At 45.6% G+C, this 22307-nt stretch overlaps 2 protein-coding genes across 2 annotated transcripts in view; one reads left to right on the top strand and one right to left on the bottom strand.

The window, feature by feature from the left end:
• The window catches only part of T265_05087 (hypothetical protein), a gene marked incomplete at both ends in the record, with an annotated part of 44582 nt that overhangs the window by 1849 nt on the left and 20426 nt on the right, over positions 1-22307 (top strand). Inside the window, one exon of the mRNA XM_009170004.1 lies at positions 14341-15018. Within this exon, the coding sequence (XP_009168268.1) occupies positions 14341-15018 (678 nt within the window). The remainder of the gene's footprint in view (positions 1-14340; positions 15019-22307) is intronic.
• On the bottom strand, positions 7485-7694 carry T265_05086 (hypothetical protein; the record flags this gene model as incomplete). Its single annotated transcript, XM_009170003.1, has 1 exon — positions 7485-7694. A coding segment is annotated over one exon (210 nt), but the record flags the coding sequence as incomplete, so codon positions are not given.

The raw sequence follows: 22307 nt of genomic DNA, 5'->3' as shown, positions 1-22307 counted from the left end.
TTGTTGATGGTTCTGTTGTTCTGTGAACTGACTGTCAACCAGGGTCCNCGACTGACTAGCCAAGGATAAACTATATGAAGTCCAATGTGGACCTGGGTGCTAGTCTCACATGGAGCAGACTGACGAACAGCGGGTTAAATTGCGCGGAAAATGTTCTCATGTTACAGTACCTCTCACACCATGAGGTAGGGCTTCACTCGATCTCTCGAAACCAACACCTGGACCTTGGGGGCGAGATGGCCGAAGTGGTTAGAGCGCGGATTACTAACCTGAAGGTCCGCGGTTCGAATCCGACCTCCGCCACTCGACTTCCCCTGTCTAGGCTTGGGCAACCTGGCAGTATCCCAGCCCTCGTGCTTCCTTCGGGTGGCATGGCAGCTAGGCACCGGAAGGGTGCTACAGCTGAACGCTTTATCTTTTACCCCTGGACATTGTGGATGTTTTCCACGTCGTATTACTGCGTTTGTGTTCGTGTATGAAACACGAATTTTACAGCTTGACACACCCCCGAAGTTTTTCGTATATAATGACAGTTCACAATTTACCTCAACCGAATTTGGTGAGTTTTGGTTATTCTTTAGCCACTTATGCCGTCTGTAGTCGAATATGTAGTCCTTAGCCCCATGGCCAGATAGGGATGTTCGTCAGTATCTTGAGGCGGGCACTTGAGACTCAACCGAATTTGGTGAGTTTTGGTTATTTTTTAGCCACTTATACCGTCTGTAGTCGAATATGCAGTCCTTAGCCCCATGGCCAGATAGAGATATTCGTCAGCATCTTGAGGCGGGCACTTGAGTAGGCGATGGAGGATGGAAAACTAAGTGAAGTTATAGGTTTTCTCCTATGAACATGTTCTACGAACGTCAAATTTACTGACTTTCAGCTGAGTTGTTTTTCTGGAAAATATTATTCCCTTTGGTGCTTCTCGATCACACAAGAATAGAGTTTTGATCAAGCTCACAGATGATAACTTCGCGGCTTATTGATATCGCAAGTTTCATTCTCATGACAAAGTCCCTGCACTCGAATTTCTTGGTCATCAACCGCTGCCATACGATATGCAGGGATATCAGGCCACGCGACACAGGTGAAAAAACAACAATGGTAGCTCTGTACCACCACCGAACATTCTGTTCGACCCACTACGCTCGTCAGTACGGCTGTTGAAAGTTTTCCTCTCACTGAACTTCTACATCCCCGTCGCATATGGCCACCAATCAGACCGCTTTGTTTGAATCCTTCTAAAATTACTTTCAATGAACATTTTATTTAGTTGTTGTTAACATTGCTTGTTCCTCGCGTTGAAGACCGGCTGCGGTGCATGCACTTAAGTCGATCACTCATAGCCGTTCGTTCGTTGATTGATTTAGTCAGTCGGGCAAATGACTGTTAGTAAATCAGCCTTCGTCGTTATTTGCTGGACTGTGGTGCGAACCATGCGTTTTTCCCTTTTAAGTCGGGACGGAACTGGCAAACAGTACCTCGACAGGATAACCTAATTCTCGCTTTATTCGCAGGTGTTTTCCATCCATTGCCCTATCTGGGTGCGCGCTTTCTATGACTAGAACCATTTAAACTAGGGTTTGCGATTGTGACGTCTAATTTCGAGCTGTTCTCTAACATCCAGCCCCACGTGCATGAGAAGCAAGGCGGAACTGCCTTTGGAAAATTTGACAAAAGTACAAGTCAAATCATGGATCAACACAAGTGGGTTAAACAGTGCAGCAGGGCAATTGTGGTCAGACGGCCTGAACTTATATGTGCGTGGGGCCAATGTGCACGTCCAGGCTGTGCAAGTGACTGATTGAATGAGAGCAAATGATCAATACGCTCTTGATACAATGGGGTAGAATAGTAGCCAGCAATGTTCTGGTACTGCCTACACTGCGTCTATCTGTTCTATGTCAACCATTGTTACCGGTGATCTACATAAGTTGGTCTACATAGGGTAATGGTGAACCGGAAGGTACAGTGGCACTTTATCCTAGTATATAAAGTAAGGTATTCCATAGGTGTTTACAAGCACTTCTGTTGTTTCGACCCTTTTGTGGTCGTTGCGAAAGCAGTAAACGTGCTTCCATACGCATGATGTCCTAACGGCGGTGACACTCAACCAGAGTTGCTGTCCTTTCTGTCAAATTACTGGTATGTCTCCTGTCTGCCGTTCATTCCTCACTCTGAGAAGTATAAAAATTAGAAACGATGGAGGAATACACGTTCATAAAGCCGAACTGTCTTAGCTTTTAATACCTTGTGTTCCCTGTAGCGAAAACAGCAGTGAGTCAATCGCCGTCAACTAATCTCCACATACCACATAGACCTAGATCGAATAAGTCGCAGATAAACCCGTTCCCGTTTGCCCCAACAACACGAAGGAATACTATTGGACTCCAGCAACCGCACCACAACTCAAGAGTGCGTTAAAATAAACAAACTCCGACGTAGCATGTGAGGATGGATAGTAGCAAGTTTTTGGGTAATCGGAGATGTGAGATTATTCCTCACTTCTGAAGGACGAATGTCAGCTAGCTTGGACGCTGTTGCGACCTTCAATGCAAGCAGCGATGCAGTGTATTTCAAATGAAACTGTTACCGGGAGTAGAACAACATTTTCGGATAGCTATTTGAAACCGAGATTTTAAGAATTCCTAACGTCCTTGTAATCTGGGGAGGTGGTAGGTGAGTCCCACCCGCACAGTTGTTTTTGCATGGAGAAAATTATAATATTCATAAATTTCTGGGACCATTATTTCCGAGCAAACAAATGCTTACTTGTCATTTCATTGAATCGGACTTTCAGCTGTATGTATCTAGCTCTGACAGACGATATTTAGGCATTCAAGCCCGCAATTCTACGTAGTTCGACCAATACGTTACTATCTGCCCTGAGATAAAAACAGCGTAATATTCGACCTCGTGTCCGCCATATCGTCAAAACTATGAGGAGAAATTCAGGTGTACATTTTGCTCGTTATGACTACGGTCAGCAGTTGTGTGCACAAAAAAATTTTGATAACGCCTAAAATGCAAAGCGTACTGAAAGTGTGAATCTATGGCTGGGCTGAAACGATTGTTGCAGCTGATCCTTCATCGTACTGGTCTTCGTTGTATTGCAGTGCGACTCTGGGACCTGGAACCGAATCTTATGCGCCATAGTATATCGTCAAAACTATGAGGAGAAATTCAGGTGTACATTTTGCTCGTTATGACTACGGTCAGCAGTTGTGTGCACAAAAAAATTTTGATAACGCCTAAAATGCAAAGCGTACTGAAAGTGTGAATCTATGGCTGGGCTGAAACGATTGTTGCAGCTGATCCTTCATCGTACTGGTCTTCGTTGTATTGCAGTGCGACTCTGGGACCTGGAACCGAATCTTATTGTTGCGCCATAGTAACAAAGTTTTGAAAACAGTCCCGTAGTTTACGGGTTCTGCGTCCCAACCAAATCGGTGATTTCGGTCCGATAACATACGGTTGCGTAATCACCGAATATGCGAACATAACCTCACCTTACTAAACAGTGCGTGCGGGGATTTGGAAATTCAGTTGACCGGCAAGCCGCTCGATAAACTTATGGTCGACGGTGTCTCCCGCATTTTCTGGAAAAAAGATACTTGAGTTTTCAGAATATTCTGTCTACCTACAAAATGTAAGTAATTTGCTTAGAGAAGAAAGCATTCCACAGGTCGTAAGGGCCTCTCTTTATAAAATTTTCGTTCAATTAACTAGGCAACATTAGATCGCTTAGTGTAACCTATCTGATTTAAGAAGCACTTGTACGATCTCTTGTCTAAGTGCAAGCTAGTCATGTTTTTGGTCGGTTATCTGTGGATGATTGGCTGTACTCGAACACCGGTCCGCAAGGTTATGGATTCGAATCACCCTAGAGATTCCTGAGATGTGCATTGTGTATGTTTTCTAATGAGGATAAAAGTTCCGCGTCGTTTCTCGCCTTTTCAACGCACTGGACTTCACTTTCGGAGTGCGACTTCCGGATTTGGTCATTTTCCCCATCCGTTGCAGATTCCTCGAAGTAGTTAACTGACGTTCCCCGACCATCGTGAATCACCAACTTAGAAAGGACATCATAGCAAAGGGATATAACAAATCGTCTAGTTCACAGTTCCACAAGTCTCTCTTGGTGGGTAGACAGTTTACGTCTGCTTAGTCCTGATAAAACCAGTTTGATTTGTCTGAACTTCAAGACCAGCCACTACCGTGATGTCACGTTAGGAATTCGCATTCTATATCTGGATTGCTTTCAGAAGTTGTTACAGTTCGTTATCACATTTGACCTAATTCTTATACTTGGGACGCGCAAGCCGAATACAACATGGTCCTTATCTCTTGGATCACGTCAAACTTCACGATAAGTGCAACTTCGTTGTTTCCGAGATCCCTTGTGCACAGCCTTCCACTCTAATGACCTATGCCCTTCAAGACCGCTTGCTTTGGGAAATATCGTATACTTTTGAAGGTGGACTCTAAGAAACTCCACATCCTTGCGTGGTGATTCCTTACTGATGAGCCAAGTAGTTGGACAGCATCTTTAAAAGCAATTGATTTCCGTTGACTCACTTCCTGTACATCCTCAATATTGGTTAACGCATATCTTACGTACAGTGCTACTGATGATGAAAAATGCTCCGATATCTCGAATATTACCCCTTAGTTGCGCTCATTGACAGTTGCTTGATTGTATATGCAGTTAAAGAACATCCTTACTGAGGTAGTCGTTTGATTGTTGGTTGAGTTTCCAGTTCAAACCAAATAATGTTTTAATCACAGAGTTATCCAGCATCAGTAACTTCAAATAATGCATGAGCTCTTTACCGGAGCTGCGCTAGGAGTGTAGCTCTTATCAGTTGCAGCAAAGCTCACACACGTTGTGGATCGATAATCTGAGGACTAAATATCCCTCTTTTTTAAATGCACGCTTTGAAGGTGCCGAACGAGGAATGCCCCTTTTACAAACTCCGCTCATACACCCAGCTAAACGATGTCGAATGTACACTTCACCGGGACAAATTATGGAATTATTCCCACCCTCTGAAGTGACAACCCCTGTTCGGTATACCCCATACCTAACGCCGAACCTGATCCCGCGTATTTTTTACCAGCCAGAGTGGGCGGGCTTTTGACCCAGTATGAAAGGGAATGTTGGTAGCTCATGTTTTGTCCGATGAGCTGGACAACTTGATTGCAATGATTCATAGCTGGTCGAGGTGACATCCTCAGTACGTCCTGTAGTGAAGCCGCACGATGAGTCTGCATATGTGTGTTGAGTAATGGTGTGCATATATTTCTATACTTGAGGCTGGCCGTCAGTCTTGGTTAGCTATCTGCTTACGCGACCTCGTTCGTCGATCTCTGACCCTGTGTTCTGATTAGGTGATGCTGACGTGACCTTTGATCTCGGTTTATTGGACTCTCGTGCACCCACTCGTGGAAGCACGAGTGGCATTTCGTCTGTCCAAGGGAACAGTTTCTATCGAATTTTGTTCCCTAGAACCTAGCGACAGCAGTTTATTGAGGTTTCCTTCTTGATCGATTTCCAGTCAACACCAAAGAGTCGCACCTACCAAGTTGTTTCCTGATGAGCTTGAGTTGGTGGTTTCAGTCAACGTATTCTCATGTGATCAACTAGTAAGCCATGTGGTGAAATGAAAAAGTGTTCCTCAACAGAGGAATGATTAGGCATTTCCAGTTTAGAGAGTGTTTTTCTGAATTTGGGAAGGATATGCACTTTGACCACATGTGGTGAAATGAAAAAGTGTTCCTCAACGGAGGAATGATTAGGCATTTCCAGTTTGGAGAGTTTTTCTGAATTTGGGAAGCATATGCACTTTGACCACAAAATGGTATTAAGAGAGAAGTCCGCGAGCATTTGTGGTCGTGTGAGGAGGCTTGGGAATTTCCAATGGAAATTTCGTCCTCTAAACGAAGCTAATCTTTGCTGGAAAGCCGAGAGGCACCGTGCGGTTATTTCATCCTTGTTAGGAATCATAAGCAGTGTGCGTCTACCGAAATTCAACTTGTCCTTCAATCACGTAGTTCATATTGTCGACTAGCTCCTCGAGCTAACCAAACTGCTGCTCAATCACTCGTGCTTTGATGTTTATCATCCAGCTACTAGTCGGGGGGTTTGAGTTCGAATAGCGCTGGATATTCGTGAGATGAGCACTGCTGCTGGTCCCCAACAAGGATGAGGCAGCAGTATGTGCTCCACTTTTCAGCATACATTTACTTTACTTAGAGGACGAGATACCCGTGGATCTTTCTGCGCCGATCCAAACTGTGATGCATGAAATACCTGGATGTTCGTCGACCTTGCGACGTCTTACAGCTATCAACTTAACATGTTGACTTGATAAGGTCCATCCTCTAAGAGTCACAGCCACAATAAGTATTCTAAGGTGTTGACGAACTTTGGTCCTATGAGTTATCTTGCTGAACACTACATACCACACCAATGGAAAACATAGACTGTAAAGGGCAGATTAATCCTGATGTCCAACCACTGTACTTCATTTTTCAAATCCGAGTGTGTTTACATCGAGCAATGTCCAAATCCATGGATTTGTTGAAGAGATGGTGCGATCCGACGGTACGACCCTTCACCCCCTCCCTGCCTTTGGCTAGAGTCGTCTCCGGAAACGGCGATTAACCGATGTTAGTTGCGTTCGTGTTGTCAGTTTCCTTCCGTACTGTCTTATTGGTCGCTTAGAGGTCTAGGCATCCCAGAATGCTTGTGGTAAGCTGGCACCAGTTCCCTCTCTTACCCACTCTTTTCTCTTTTGGTTTCTCTTTTTCAGTTTAAAGCTTCAAGTATAATTTAAAAAATTGTGGTTGTCCGGCAGTGAGGCATTGTTGTCATCACTGTTGTCGTTGCCTCTGGTGATGATGATGACTGCTCGATATTTTTTCACAAACAACGCGATAGTTGAAGCTGGCCTGTGTCAAGTAGTTGGATAGACTGTGTTGGTTACTGACCCAAGGTTTCTACATTTTTATGTGCAGTTTTATGTCGTTCCCGTCGTATTTTTTCGATACTATCAGTGTCAAATGTTCAAATTCGCTCCCGTTTCCTTTGGGAGTAAAAGTTCGTGAAAACACATCACCCTTCCAAACCCAGTGTGTTATGGAAATAATTTATCTTCTGGGGATAGGCAAGAGGGAATAACCTTTCAGAGTGAGAACCCTGAAAGCAATGGCGTTCTTTGAAATTCAGACTGGAAGACTAAGAATCATTTTCTAAGTTTTTGCTTTGATCACTCTCCTAACCCGAACGGCTAGCCAGAAAATGAAGTTTATGGTAAAAAAAAAAAGCGAGACCGTCAGCGGACTTAATTTTCTATTGGTTAGAAATGCTGTTTATCGAGTTTCTTGCGAACACCGTGTGTGTCGCACTAAGACCACGGGGCTGCTGCTGTTGGATCAAGCATCTCTTTTAACGCGTGCAAGCCACAGCCCTTGAAATTTACTCAGCCGCCGGTCGACCGTATCGCCAGGCTTTCGTCCACTCCGACAGTGGCCTTGCTTGTCGACTTTATCGCATACGCCTGTAGCCAGCCTTTCCCCCGTTTGCTTCGGGTTTGTGCTGTTTGTCCAAAGAAGGCGATTGACCAACCGGATCGTCGTTTTCCGTGTGTCTGTCTCTCCTTGTGTCGTCTTTCCTGGCCCGCGAGCCACATCTCTATCACACACCTTTTTGATGGAGGTCAGACACACGTGTGCACACCGGCCTGTCTGCGCGCATCATAGCGGCTCGACAGTGGTAAGGACGAGAATCATCGCTTGTGTGCGTGCATGAATTTGCGTGATGTGCGCCTGTTAGTGTGCGTCAGTACGTGTGTACGACAGCCATAAGGCGAAGCTTATGACCTGGTTGGACGGCTCAGCTCTCCCGTGCCCAACATGTTTCACAGGCCAGTGTGGCTCGCGAGCCGATGCCAACCACCCCTTCGCAGATAATTTTCGTCGCGCACTCCAGTACAGACAGGCACACAGCACTGTCTCTCTCACCCCGGCATTCTCTGCCCTCATTGATTCTAAGTGAACCTCTGTCCCGTGCGTCGAAAGCCGGCCTCATTCACCTGCCAGACCGAGAGCTGTGGCGTTGTCTGGTCGTTCGGCATTGCACGATCCACAAATCGCTGTTACGACCTCTGTTTTTCCTCGGATAATTGTTCCTTGTTTTGTTATGTCATCCCCTACTGCCAGTGAGAAACGGCGATTGAAAGATCGGAGGCGTAATTTCAATCCCAAATGGGAGCAAGATTTCGCATTCATCAATCATGAAGGGAGACCCTTGTGTTTAATATGTAACGTCTCTTTGACACATTTCAAATCATGTAATCTCAAACGACATTATGAGACGCACCACAGGAAGTTCGCCGTTGATTACCCACCGTGGTCGGAGCTTCGACGCAACAAACTAATTGCATTGAAAATAGCTCGCACCAATCCGGGTGCCAAACAGGTCTCAGCCGGCCCGGACACGGAGTTAGTTGACGAGGCTGGTCGGCTCATCACTGGATCTGTACATCAGACTGCCCTCGGTCTGTCCGACGCAGAGTTCTGTAAGCGTTTACTCAGTCGAGTTGTTGTCATTCTTGATCCGAACAATGTACGGCTCCAACGCCTCATTCCAGCTATCCCCATATCCGATACGGATGCTGCAGCTCCTGTTGCGGAGAATACCTCCACTTTGTCAGCGCTCAATTACTGTCAGGTAAACTGTTTTCCTGGGTTTTACGGTGCACGTTTTTGCGATGATTTATTTGTATTGATTGTCGTCGGGATTGCTGGATAACCGCTACGGAGCTGTCCTGATTTACTGTGAGAAACAGTGACGGGGTCGGTTTGGCAACTTTAGGAAGGCTATGCTGAAGTCAACTCCGTTTTTTCTCTTAGGGGATGGATAATTTTCGGTAGGCTAAAGGGATGTTTCAGTCATTCGGTCATTCCTTCCGGTTGATCAGTTAGCGAATAAAGCTCGCTGTCCATTGTATGCCGCCCACGCCGTTGCTCTGTCGCGTGCTCATTCTCGTTTTCAAGGTCTTTGGCTGAAAACAAGACAAAACTGCTCCCTTAAACCATGAATAATAACCGAGGGAACGAGCGCAACAGGTTTTGTTTCTCGTCTCCATTACGCCTCACAACTATTGCGGACGTGCGGATTGCCCCTTAGGTTGAGTTAGTTGTCGGTGCCGATCTCCAGTGTAACCTATCAGACCCTTTGTTCACTTCCGCCAAAGTGATGTTGTGGACAGTAACAACGATGAGGGAAGCACCCACCTCCACTTAACCTAGCCGTTTAGTCAGTTCATGAAAAAACAAACGCTTCTGTTCTGTTGGGGTAGTTTCTGTTCCCAAGACCGTGTCTACCTGCTGTCCCTGTCAGCGCGCGCCGTTTTTACGTGCAGGGGGTGGCCTTCACATGGACCGCCGTTTTAGCTTGCTGTCACCCACCTCCACTTAACCTAGCCGTTTAGTCAGTTCATGAAAAAACAAACGCTTCTGTTCTGTTGGGATAGTTTCTGTTCCCAAGACCGTGTCTACCTGCTGTCCCTGTCAGCGCGCTCCGTTTTTACATGCAAGGGGTGGCCTTCACATGGACCGCCGTTGTCAGCTTGCTGTAACTCAGTTTATGTGGACGGTCGTTGGTCTCAGCAAACAGACCTAATACCATGTATGCAACATGAGCCACCAACGCTCCCTCGGTGACAGTGCTAAGGTATGTTTGAATGTCTATGTGGCCTTACAAGATCCAGGTTTATAACTTCATACGTCAATTCAGTGAGCATTTGTATTGTTTGCTGGTAATGAGGTCCGATTGCTGCTGGGATCCTAAGCCAGGACCCGTATGAACTGGTTCCTGGCCTCACTATTAGTTAAAACTGACATTAAGATTTCGATAGATGTCGCTGGAACTGTACTCCAAAGTATTTCCGGCACATGGTCACATACAGTATCCAACACAAGCATACGGTCACCATGTTTGTAAAGTAATCTTAATCTCCACTCGTTAAAAATTTGCAAGTGAACGCACAGAAGACAAGCTCCGATTTCGCGAATTTCCGAATGGCGTAAGTGAAATAGGAAGCATAAAACCACCCCCTAATTTAGCAGTGGTTGGTGATCGTAGGAGTAACATCAATTCAAAATGAAATCAGGTCTGCGCTTTTTTTGCCAGAGTGACCGACTTGGTCACAACGGTACTTTCTCCTCACAGGAAAGCTCGATTTTCACCTTATGAACACTTTCCCCCAGATAGTCTTGCAACCGAAGACGCATACGCAGAGGTGAAACAATCAGAGTGAGTGATTCAGAGCTTCATCTGTCACCTTGACCTCAGTTCGGTCGCGAGGTGAAACAATGGAATGTGTTCTATCTATCGAAATCAAGTCAAGGCACGACAATTGATCGTCACGAGGGCGGCATCATTCGTTAAACTCGTGTTTTGATACCGGCTTAAGTTATCTTTATCCGTCCCATCTGAAAGAAGCACGACTGTCGCCGAAAGATTGCCTACGTATGTACGCAGCTAGCTATCGCTCCGTTTGATGCCTAATCCAAAACGAATGGTAATCAGAAGCAACATACGAGGACTTCTAAAATCCATTCGGGAGCACTTTCATTCCGAACAACAAATGATTGATTGGTTGTTCGTCCAACTTGGATGCCAGTGTGCCGATGACGGTACTTGGCCTATTTTTCGTGGCACGACTGTTTCTAAAATTTGTGTACTCCTTAAGGGTTAGAAAGTGCAGTTTTCACAGCCTTATGTTGTCCTGTTTTTTTTTGCAAGTCTTCAGCCGAGCAATACATCGAAGGAAGAAACGGTATGAGTGCTTCCGAACTGTTTCTTGTAAAGAACAGGTACTGTACCGATAACTGTCTGTAACAAACGAAACATCCACAGTCTAGATTCAGTGTCCCGCTCACCAGTCCTAGCGAGAACAGAAATGGAGTTGCTGAGAAATGTGGCACTGCTGATTGTACTGCGTGCATGTCTGACTAGCCGATGCTAGTGTTTCTTCGGTAAGATTTCCTTTCACTCGCTCCAGTTCCTCGAGGATTTGAAACTGCTTGTGCTTAGGGCCTTATTCAAGAATCACGGATAATGTGGCACTGCTGATTGTACTGCGTGCATGTCTGACTAGCCGATGCTAGTGTTTCTTCGGTAAGATTTCCTTTCACTCGCTCCAGTTCCTCGAGGATTTGAAACTGCTTGTGCTTAGGGCCTTATTCAATATTGAATCACGGATGGTGCTGTCCTACTACATATATTGATGCGTGACTTCCTCGGTCAAGGTCTACCAGCCTGACACAACGAAAAGATATCTGTACAAGTTCCATGCGATTTACTGGCTCGTTAGCAATGTTGTGGAATGTCGGTAGCTCGGGTGCGCTGTTTGGTTGTTGGTCTGTTCGCCGAGCTTGTCAGTTGGAGTGCAAACGTTCCATCACCAATTGAGGTGACATCGTCAGTGCAGGGTTGAGTGGTCTCGTTTTTGTCGCCCGAATTTACCAATTCAGCGCTAGTTCACTAGCACGATACATTCACGGTGGAACAGAGGCTTGAATGCGCAGTGCTTTTGTGTATTTTTGTGCGGTCCTCACATTTCGCATTGGCTTCATAAAGAGCAGCACTGCGCTCATTTCAATTGCAAAAGGCTCAGTCACAGCTGTTTGTCATAGCTTTATCACCATAAGAATTCTCGTCATTTTGCGGGAAAATTTGCAGATGGTCCGACAAGAATCTCAAACTGTTCGAAACGACTGTGTGAAATAAAGCTTCGGAGCGCTTCGCTTTTCATGTCAGAAGTTGAACACTCCTTCGGACACCTAAACTTCATATCGAATCCTCTTTAGATTTCTTCAGAGATTCTTCGTGGGTCATCTTTTGAATTCCATCGGTACAACCTATGACAAAGGGTGATAAAGCCGTAGATCGGATAGTGAGTGACGAGCACATCTGATTTTTTCTAGTCGATTACTCCACACAATAAGCAGATCTTTTCGTCGAATGTTCGAGATACAGGCTCCAACTATTCATCCAATCTTTCAACAGGAACTCAAATAATGCAAAATATTCATCGTGGCCGAACTCTGGCCACTTTTCTCATTTTTCGGATTTTTGAACTTCAAATAGGTCATACCTCTGTCACGTGTCGACTGTTTGCTGTCGAAGAGTGTTGAAGACTGAGATTCTATTGTCCCGCAAAATCCAACAGGTGTCAGATGGTCGTGAATTGGTTTATCCTGTCTCAGCTTTATGGTCACAAATTTGTCTGGCGACTTCGTGGTTCGTTCCAACAAATTTAGTCCTTCCCGTTTCGTCAAGTCCAAAAGAGCCAGTTTCCACAAATACACTGGTTCGCATATCAATTTGTTCTTCACGAACTGCTCAACAGAATCTCCCGTCTAATGATGTTCTTCAACTGAATGCGTTGCACAAAGGCTGCCTCATGCTTCAGTTGCTACGGTATTCGATATATCGCCCTTCTTGGGGTTCATCAGGTAGTCACATTCCTTGGTGAGGATTTTCAGCAACCTTATGGGTATTTTCCTTTATGGAAATATGCTGCGATATCTGGAATATCGCTAACCATCTTGTTCACGAAACGTCGCGTGAGGTCGCCTTCTAGTCCGCTCAAAGTCACCTACCCTGAACTATCAATGAACAACTATCGGTAATGTCCACGTTCGCATCCTGAATGAGTTGAACATTTGAACGGCCATGTGCACGACGGTCTGACGCAGTCGCACGTCTACAGAAAAGCGGAGTGGCTGTTCGTAAATGCGCACTTAAGTTTCGTCTTACCTATCTGTCGCTCGTTGACACCTGTTGGCTTGCATGCCTCGTTCAAACCATCTCTTGACTGAAACTTTAGATCCATCCACGCTGCTTCGATCATCCTGTATCGGTGGGCTGACCCCATTCGCCCACGGACCTTGATGGCGTCATGATTCATTTAATATATTTTCAAGTCCCAAACTCAGATTGTTCAGGACTGTATAAGCCACCCGACTCTGTCCCTATTGACGTACCAGTCCAGTTTTTAATTTACATCTTTTTCAAAGGTAATGGAAATACGTCCTAATCGCATTTGCTTCGCTTCAAAATCGGAGCTCTGTGTGGCCGTTTTATCTTACGTTTTTTATACCTTATTCCTCTATGCCGTCAGCGCGATTATTCAGAATGACTCACTTTTTCGTCATTTCGTTTCTTCTCTGTGCCCACGATCAATCGAGAAACCTGTCTTGTTTGCCTCAGCTCACTGCTCATCTGGTCTGCTCTAACCGCTTAAGTATACACTTGAATCTGCCCTGGAGGTCCGTGGTTCGAGCCCAACCTCAGCACTTCGACTGCTCCTGTCAAGGTTTAGGCAACCTGACAGTATCTCAGTCCTCGTGCTCCCTTCGGGTGGCATGTCAGCTAGATACCGAAAGAATGTTGCAGCTGAACGATTATTATTGTTAATATTATTATTATTATTAATGTTAATTATTATTACTATTGCTATTATTATTAGAGTCTCCCGGTATGTTTTCGAAAAGTGAGGGCAAGTTTCGGACCTTACAGGCAAGCATGCCCACACATGCGCCTCAGCATGATATCCTCACGTGTATTGCACTCATCATCATCGTTCTCTCCACGAGTCAGCTAAACTGGCTTTCTCTGCATTGATTTGCACATTTGTTGGCGCCCGATAACATTACTATCCGCTTGTACAATCCCTCGGCAAGCGGATCGCCGAGCCGTCCAGCTTTGAGATGAGCAGTCAATGTTGAACGATCGAACAGGCAGGGTTCAGCCTCTGCGTCATTAATTTTCCTGTTGGATCAACTGAACTATGGTTGCGTTGCTTATAGGTGGCAACTGCTTTCTATGGAAACTTGGAGTCTAGAAAACAATCCGTATTCAACACTACACTACTAGCTCTCGCTTATTTGGATTCTTTTACTTTCGGTTGGTTCGCCAGAGCCTCATCCCATATCTCATTTGTATTTCCGCTTGGGAGTTCATCCCACAAACTTGGGTTGACCCGCGGTGAAAATCCAATAACATTTGAACAGCTGTTTTATCCTCATCGGAAATCATCTCGAGGCGAAATCTAGGCTGCAACCTTCCGGATAAGTGTTTGGGTTGAGGTTAAGCGGTGTGACTAATTCGGACTTACATAACGTATAGTGTAACTCATTCGCGTCACGCAGTTTGGTGTTTATGGACTGCGTGATTGGCATCCTGAATGACAAGTTTTAAGTTGTTTGCGTTAGTTTGACCCGCTTTTCCATTTTGTGAACATATAGCTTTCTTTTTTTCTTCAGTCTGAAACGACCAATGTTCCGAATGAGTCTATGAGTGGACATCCTGGGGCAGCTATTCAACAGAGCACTCCGATCACCACCACAAATCCACGGTTGGTGCATCAGCTACTCAGCAAATACATCAAACTCGTCGAGCGTTCTGCTGGCTGCTTCATTTGCTCCGCATGTACAGATCGGAACTCAGCTTTACAACGGACCACCTCTTTCTCGGATGTTTCAGACTTCCAGGCCCATATATCTGACCAACACGCTCAACTAACCCAACTCTCATGCGTTTACTGTGGATGGCAGGTCTATTCTGATCGGTTCGTAACCCATCTGGTGCAACATTTCTTACCCCGGCAGGGAACTGGTGGCATCTATGCTTGCCCTGTTGAACCTGAATGTTCCAGTCGCTTTTGTACGAACCAATTCACACTTTTGGAGGCACACTGGTTGGCCCAGCATCCCACAGAGGCGCAACATCAGAGCACATTCAAATGCCCTCATTGCTTGCGATCATTCCCAACCCTTTCCTTATGGTCTAGTCATCTTAGGCGTTCTGTCCGTTCCCTCGTACACTGCTCAGCCCCCGGTTGCTTTGTCAAATCTCCTTCCCGAATTCTGCTGCTTGATCATGTCAATCGAATGCATACAAATAATCGTTCGGCTTCCGTCCTGCTCAACGAAACGATCGAGGTGAGTGTTGCACCATTTTCCACTGAAAGTTATTGTTTGTTGTTAGGGTGTGCATGGGGGAGAGGTCTGCCTTCAAGTCTTGTCCTGTATGTACACAGGCCACTGAGGTGATCACCAGCTCAGATTAGGTCTTATGTATGAAAGCATAAGTTTCGTCGTTGTCTTGGGCAAATGGCCCAAGGAGTGTTGCACCATTTTCCACTGAAAGTTATTGTTTGTTGTTAGGGTGTGCATGGGGGAGAGGTCTGCCTTCAAGTCTTGTCCTGTATTTACACAGGCCACTGAGGTGATTACCAGCTCAGATTAGGTCTTATGTATGGAAGCATACGTTTCGTCGTTGTCTTGGGCTTTTTGTCACTATCTGATCCTATAAAGCACTGCACTTGATGCCTTGCCTTGTCAGACTCTCTCTGTTCCCTCTCCAAAGACCACATGACATTAGGGAGTCTTCACATTGTCTCAAGTAGGCTCTTTACGGTCGGATACTTTGGTTCGTTCCATGCTGCATCCCACCTGCACTTTCTGTATCATAGAATTAAGTGACAAACAGCACTGAAAGTGTTTCCGTCGTTGTCATCACTGTCACCAACAATGAACAAACCTATAAAGAATATTCATTCTTGCTACAGCGGGCTCTTAATTGTTGTAAATGGGACGTCATATGGTTGGAAGATTCATTAGTCTTTAGAGATAAACGGTATGTCAATGGACTTCTGTTTGCTTATCGCGTTTCACTTATCACACAACCTATTTAGTGGTTTATCGGCCAAAGACAGAGGGCGGAAAAATTGAGGCAGCACCAGCAAGTGTCCCTTGGTAGGAGATTGAAACCATGCCCGTGGGTGTTGAAGGGACCACCACACAATGCTCATACACACATTGGAAAATTCATACGTTCACTCTTTTTTCTGTGGACATGCCAAATGTTTGCTTCCGGAGCGACTGAAGCCGGTATTAGCGGTTAAATTACCAGAGGTGAGTCGCCTTTATTGGCTAGAGAGGGCTTGCAGTATACTGGTCAGGTGGGTATTATCCAGAAGTGAAGGCGTGTGTTGAAGGGACATTACCCAAAGGAAGGCACCACTACATCGCAGTGGGTCAGATCCCGGATTTATACTATTTGTACACTATTATCCTACCCATACTGCGTAGAACGCACCAAACCATATCATGGGTGCGTTGGAGTAAGCTTTTTTTCACTTCTCCGTCCGGACAAACTGATGCATTTTATCGTCGTTCGGGATCTATTTCAAACGCTCCAGTCCATGGGGTTTGCAACAACAATATCGTATTCAAGCTTCTCTTTCTCACGGCTAATGCGCACAGAGCGCAAAATCCTGGAACATAGTGCACCCGATAGTCTCATCCAGTGTGGCGTTTGTCTAAATGATTTTGCTAGCTAACTTATTGGCGTGATCTGACCAAGAAGGTTGCATAAGTATCCGTCCCAACACTCGGTGCACATCTGCGGTGTTAGGTGGAAATTCACTAGCACCCCAAGAATTAGCGATGATATTGGTCTTCAGACTTCATAGCTACCCCGCATTCATTGATATTTTTAACGCCCCCATTTGCTTATCGTTAAAGTTTCTATCATAATTAGGAATGTCTTGCTGACTTGGACAAGGACCATCCAACAGCGCACTGGACCGTGTTTCTAACTGGTGGATCTTTGACCTAATATACCGGTTACTCATTTCCAATCGTGAAATTGTAGACGAGCGGGTTCAAGTTCCTAACGCGCTGATGCACTACATTACATCTGGACAGCAAACTGCGAAGGCGGATCTTATAACCAAACTGGTCCAATTTCTTCCCGGCCAGTGTTTGTAGGTCGTCATATCAAAACTTGTTCGCGTAACCAACCATCAGCTTTAACGATACAAGGTATCTGCACTTCTGTCTGAATGTGCAAGGTCCAAGTGCAGCTGTTGAGTTTACGGCACCCTGCCTATCCAGGCACTACCGAATATGAACATCGGGTGGATGTGTTTATCGATTGGTGCTCGACCTTACCTCACAGTATGATTTTGGCCACAAACAAACGATAGGCTCTCAGCCTAATAGCTGTACCATCTGATGTGTTCTGTGGAATTACTCTGCGCTGTCTGGTAGATTATTGGTGAGACAAACTTGTGAGGATCAAGCTGGGTTTTGCCCCGTTCGAGGATTCATCGACCATATCTTTACCTTGAACAGCACTGCCTTCAAATGTCAAGCGATGGTTGCTTTCCCTGATCCGAAATCTGCTTTTGACTCTGCCGATCGTCAGAAACCTTAGCATTGTTTAGCGATCGAAGTTCCCCCCCTCCCGTGAGCGTGCGAGAGTATACGGCAAGCTTTCACCCGACTTCAACATATCCATTGGTGTAAGACAAGGTTGCCTTCTCACCATTCCTTTTCGACCTTCTTATTAACGTGCTGCTTGAGACTTCTGTGCCTGCCCTGAAACCTCGGGGATTGAAATGCTCCCGAAGCATTCGCTCACAAATTATGCAGACGATATTCCTACCTTGGTTTAAATCCTTTGGCGATGTGGGTTATTTTAAATAAAGTAATTTCGCTTCACACCTGCAAAGTGTAAAGTGCTGCTACAATACTGGGTGGGATCATACCTAAACCTCATGCTCGAAGACCAACTAGTTGATGTGGATAGTTGTATAAATTGTGATGAACTGGCTGGTGACGAGACAAACCCTCAAAGTGAAATCGTCAAGACAACTTTTCACAACTTTCAACAACAATGGCGTTGAAGTGACGTCAGTTCATCAATGAAGAGCTGGGTATACATTACTTCGGTGCAATCCATACTGATTTGTGGACCAGACACGTGGCCTGTGCAAGTTGTGTACGAAACTTATCGATGTTTGTCCGTCGATATTAGCGAATTATTTGTTGGATGTGATGGAAATACCGCATTAGCAGTGCTGAGGCACACCAGATAGTTTTAGAAAGAGGGGACGCTGAGTGAGCCGCTCACGCTTCATAGGTTGCGCTAGGACACGTGCGTGCTTCGCATCCCATTGGCACATCTTCCCCGGGGGGTTTTTTCGCCCCCCCTGTGCTGAGTGGAAGCAGCCGAGAGGTAGACAGTGTATGACCTGGCAGCATAGTATGGAGGGGCTAACCAATGAACTCAGTGAGGTCTACAACTGTCACCTCCCCAGATGGAGAAGACCAACTAGTTGATGTGGGTGGTTGTATAAATTGTGATGAACTGGCTGGTGACGAGACAAACCCTCAAAGTGAAATCGTCAAGACAACTTTTCACAACTTTCAACAACAATGGCGTTGAAGTGACGTCAGTTCATCAATGAAGAGCTGGGTATACATTACTTCGGTGCAATCCATACTGATTTGTGGACCAGACACGTGGCCTGTGCAAGTTGTGTACGAAACTTATCGATGTTTGTCCGTCGATATTAGCGAATTATTTGTTGGATGTGATGGAAATACCGCATTAGCAGTGCTGAGGCACACCAGATAGTTTTAGAAAGAGGGGACGCTGAGTGAGCCGCTCACGCTTCATAGGTTGCGCAGGTTAGGACACGTGCTTCGCATCCCATTGGCACATCTTCCCCAGAGGGTTTTTTCGCCCACCCTGTGCTGAGTGGAAGCAGCCGAGAGGTAGACAGTGTATGACCTGGCAGCATAGTATGGAGGGGCTAACCAATGAACTCAGTGGGGTCTATAACTGTCACCTCCCCGGATGGGGACCACGGGACTCATTCCAACAATGGCTAATGACACTAGCAGTCGTGTCTCGGTCATACAGTCAGTCAGTTGCCTGCAATGCTGCCCAATTTTTATGTTCGTCATACAGTCAGTCAGTTGCCTGCAATGCGTAGCTGCCCAATTTTTATGTTTCTTCAAGTGATTAGGTTGGTTCGGTGCGGACTTCCGATGCTCCGCCTTGTCTCCCCAGTTCTCGCATTTTGCGATGACGGGGACTATAGCAGCTGAAAGCAACGTACCCTTGGTACGTGGTTTATTGCTGATGAAATGAACTGAACCGGAACGAAAGAATGTGTTGCAGTAACTTCCACACAACCTCCAATTGCGATTGGCTACACGGGACAGGCATCTGTCTCCCAAATCACTAAACCAAACCGTTCAATGCGCTGTTTAGAAACCACGAACTCGCGTGCTGTAGCAAAAACTGACTTCTGTATGGTACAAAGATGGCTAAGGGTAGAGAGGAATGCTTGGGAAGGTTTTTTGTCCCACCCTCAGGCCGGAAACAATACAATTTCTGACACTGCAAATTTGAAGGAATCGATTTCAATACTATCACTATCTAAGTTGCAAGACTCATATCCCTTCATGAATTATCGAAAGAGTGTCCACCGTCAGAGTAGTCTAGTGTACGGCAGTGAAGCATCGGTGTTGAACACTGATGTCATGCTGTCGATGATGATGGTGATAATGAGTGGAAAGGACGACCGTAATTCAGTCGGCAGTCGATTTTTTTCGATAGCACACCACTGGATTTCGTTATCTCAGAGCTCATCGAGTGGGCATCAGTCTTAGATTCCACTTGAGCACTAACTTGTACGCAGTTGATAAAATACACTCATTTGTCGTGAAACTCCCTCTCGTTTTCTGATGTCCTTCACTTGAGTGCACTGCACCGGGACAGCTTCATGTTTTAGTTGGAATGATATTGAAGGGATCGCAATATATTTTCTTGACGGCACACATTCATCATGTCGTTGAACGCTCTTCGACAGCACACTACCGGTTTTTCCATACCTATTAGGCAGACGTAGTCTCTGAGGTTGCATTTTTTCATAACTGTGCAATATGGGGTGCCACGATTAGAATGCGGAATGATGATCGTATATGTGATCCAAGACCTCAGCAGATGTATTAGTGCTTATTTTGGACTTTACCGTGTATTTTAATTGTTACTGCTAGCGTGTTATGCTATTCTTGCCGGCGTTATCCAGTATGTCACCCGGAAGAAAAAGAGCCGGGCGATCTTGAAGACGTCAAGTTTCGGATCACATATCTAGACGTGGCTGTGGATAACTTTCGAAGATAATGCGGACCTTTTCCGTCTCGTCCGTTTTCGCGTGCGCATCACGGATATTTTCAGTTTCGCACGCTTAGCATGAGTTCTGAAGGACACATTATTGGAAATCAACTTCACTGAAACAAACATTAACTGGAAGGATAAGTTCGTCAACCGTGGAAATGATACATACCTATGCGTTTGCAAACACGAAGAGACAGCTCTTTCCATTGTCAGAGGTGGATATGAATCCAAAAGTGCATTATTCTTTGTGGCGTCGCTCTGTGTTATCATTTAACAGCCACTCACAAACCTCGATCTGTTGACTCCTGACACGACAGTCTTGGCTCCGAGTGACTCAGTCGAGTCGGCCGATTCGCATAAACTTGAGCCCGTCAGCGTGCGCCTGGCAAACCTCAACTGACCATTAATCCCACTCTGTGTTGATTGGGTGGGAAACTCTCGTGCATGAAGTGCGCACTCCCCTATAGCGTATTCCATTCGTTCTTTCATTTTGTCTGTATGTCTGTTTATCCATCTTTTGCCCATAGACCTGAGGTCTCTTGTCGCCCACTTCTCGGCTTGCCGCGCATAGTCCAAACTCCCCGAAAACGAATCAAATTCGTAGTCAGTCTCCGTCGCCTCTCCTGTGCGTGATTTTCTGTCCGTTTGTGCGTTCGTGTATGCCGTTCCGCTGTCTGTGAGGCATGTTGTGTTAGTCTAGTGACCTCCGAACGCGGCAGGTTGACATTATCGCCAGCTTTCCCACAAGCGTAAGGCCGATATAGGCAAGCCAGCAATCCAGTGTGTAGCCGTATTTATCTGGCTCATCTAATGGTGGCAACCTCGGTTGCGTGCTTGTGCCTGTGCCCGGTTTTCATCGTTTCGTTCTACAGCTTCGTTCATCCGATAGCGAATACACGCGCCACCGCCCTTTGTTAACTTGATGATGGAACCTAATAGAAAACGGAGGCAACTGACTCTAGAAACTAAGCTACGTATCATCAAAGCGGTTGATGAAGGTCAAAAGAAAACTGACATTGCTCGCATTTTCGATATACCCGCATCCACACTCTCCACCATTCTGAGCAACCGAGGTGAGATTGTTTCCGCCGCCTATTTCTGTCCCACGCGTAAACGATCCCGAAGTTCACGTAACGAAGAACTCAATCGCCGAGTGTTTGTCTGGCTTCGGGAGGCACAAACATCCGGCCTTCCCCTCTCCGGACCAGTACTTCAACGTCGGGCTAGTGAGGAAGCAGTTTCGATGGGTATCGAAGGCTTCCGTGCCTCGAACGGCTGGTTGCATAAATTCAAAAAACGCTGGAATTTACATCACTTCAGAGTACCAGAGAATATGTTGGACAATCCGGTAACCAAATATTTAAAAAATTTGCCCTCCGTTTGGTTTGTAGTTTCTCAACGTTCTTGTTCGGTTGGGCATCATTGAAAGCATTTTGCAGCGCAGTACTTCGGAGATGTAGTACTCCTAAGTGCTTTGCTGCGCTTTTTATTAGTCGCCTCTCTTGATTTCTTAGGAATGAAACCGAATCGGTAACCCCTTTCTTAGGCCTGTGCTTTAGTCATTTTTTTATTAGTAAGCATTATTTTGATGGTTCTCATCATTCAGGTCACTGTTGATTGTTGTGTTCGACAAGCGAACTCTTTCCATTTTCTACCGTTTATCGACCAAGTCTGTTTTGTCCTTAGACACGTAGCTTCTCATTGTCTGCTCGGCTGACTGGACCTCACTGGTGAGCTGTTCCTTTCTGTACAGATGTGAAAATTTGACCTCAGTTAAACTGTGCACTCGACCAGCATCGTTAAACTGCGATACTGGGTCGTGACGCACGATTCACTCTGCGAGACACATGGATGCTAGCCACAGCACCCAGTGTTTCACGCCTGCACACGTATGTAAGTAAACTTTGTGCTTAACGCCCCATAAGCAGTCATTTTCTTCTGGGCCTAGTGCACAACATTTGTAAGGTTTCATCTGTCTTCAAAGCCTTGTATTAGGCTGTGCATGTCAGGTCCAAGCGGTCCAGCTGCACACAAGAACTTGAGTAGGACCCTGACGTAGTACAAAAGCTCTTCCTTATTGGTAAACTTTCACATTTGAAGATTGGAGTGCATTCATTCCATGTTAAACTACCATGGCATGACGTTCGTTTGCCTTTTCATTGAATATATATATTATATATATATATATATATATATATATATATGCCAACCCGTTGTGTCATGGCCTAACCCATTTCGAGTGTGCCCATCA

The sequence above is a fragment of the Opisthorchis viverrini genome, assembly GCF_000715545.1.
Source record: "Opisthorchis viverrini unplaced genomic scaffold opera_v5_92, whole genome shotgun sequence".
NCBI classification, from domain to species: Eukaryota; Metazoa; Platyhelminthes; class Trematoda; order Opisthorchiida; family Opisthorchiidae; genus Opisthorchis; species Opisthorchis viverrini.
This window is presented reverse-complemented; position numbering and strand designations above follow the sequence as displayed.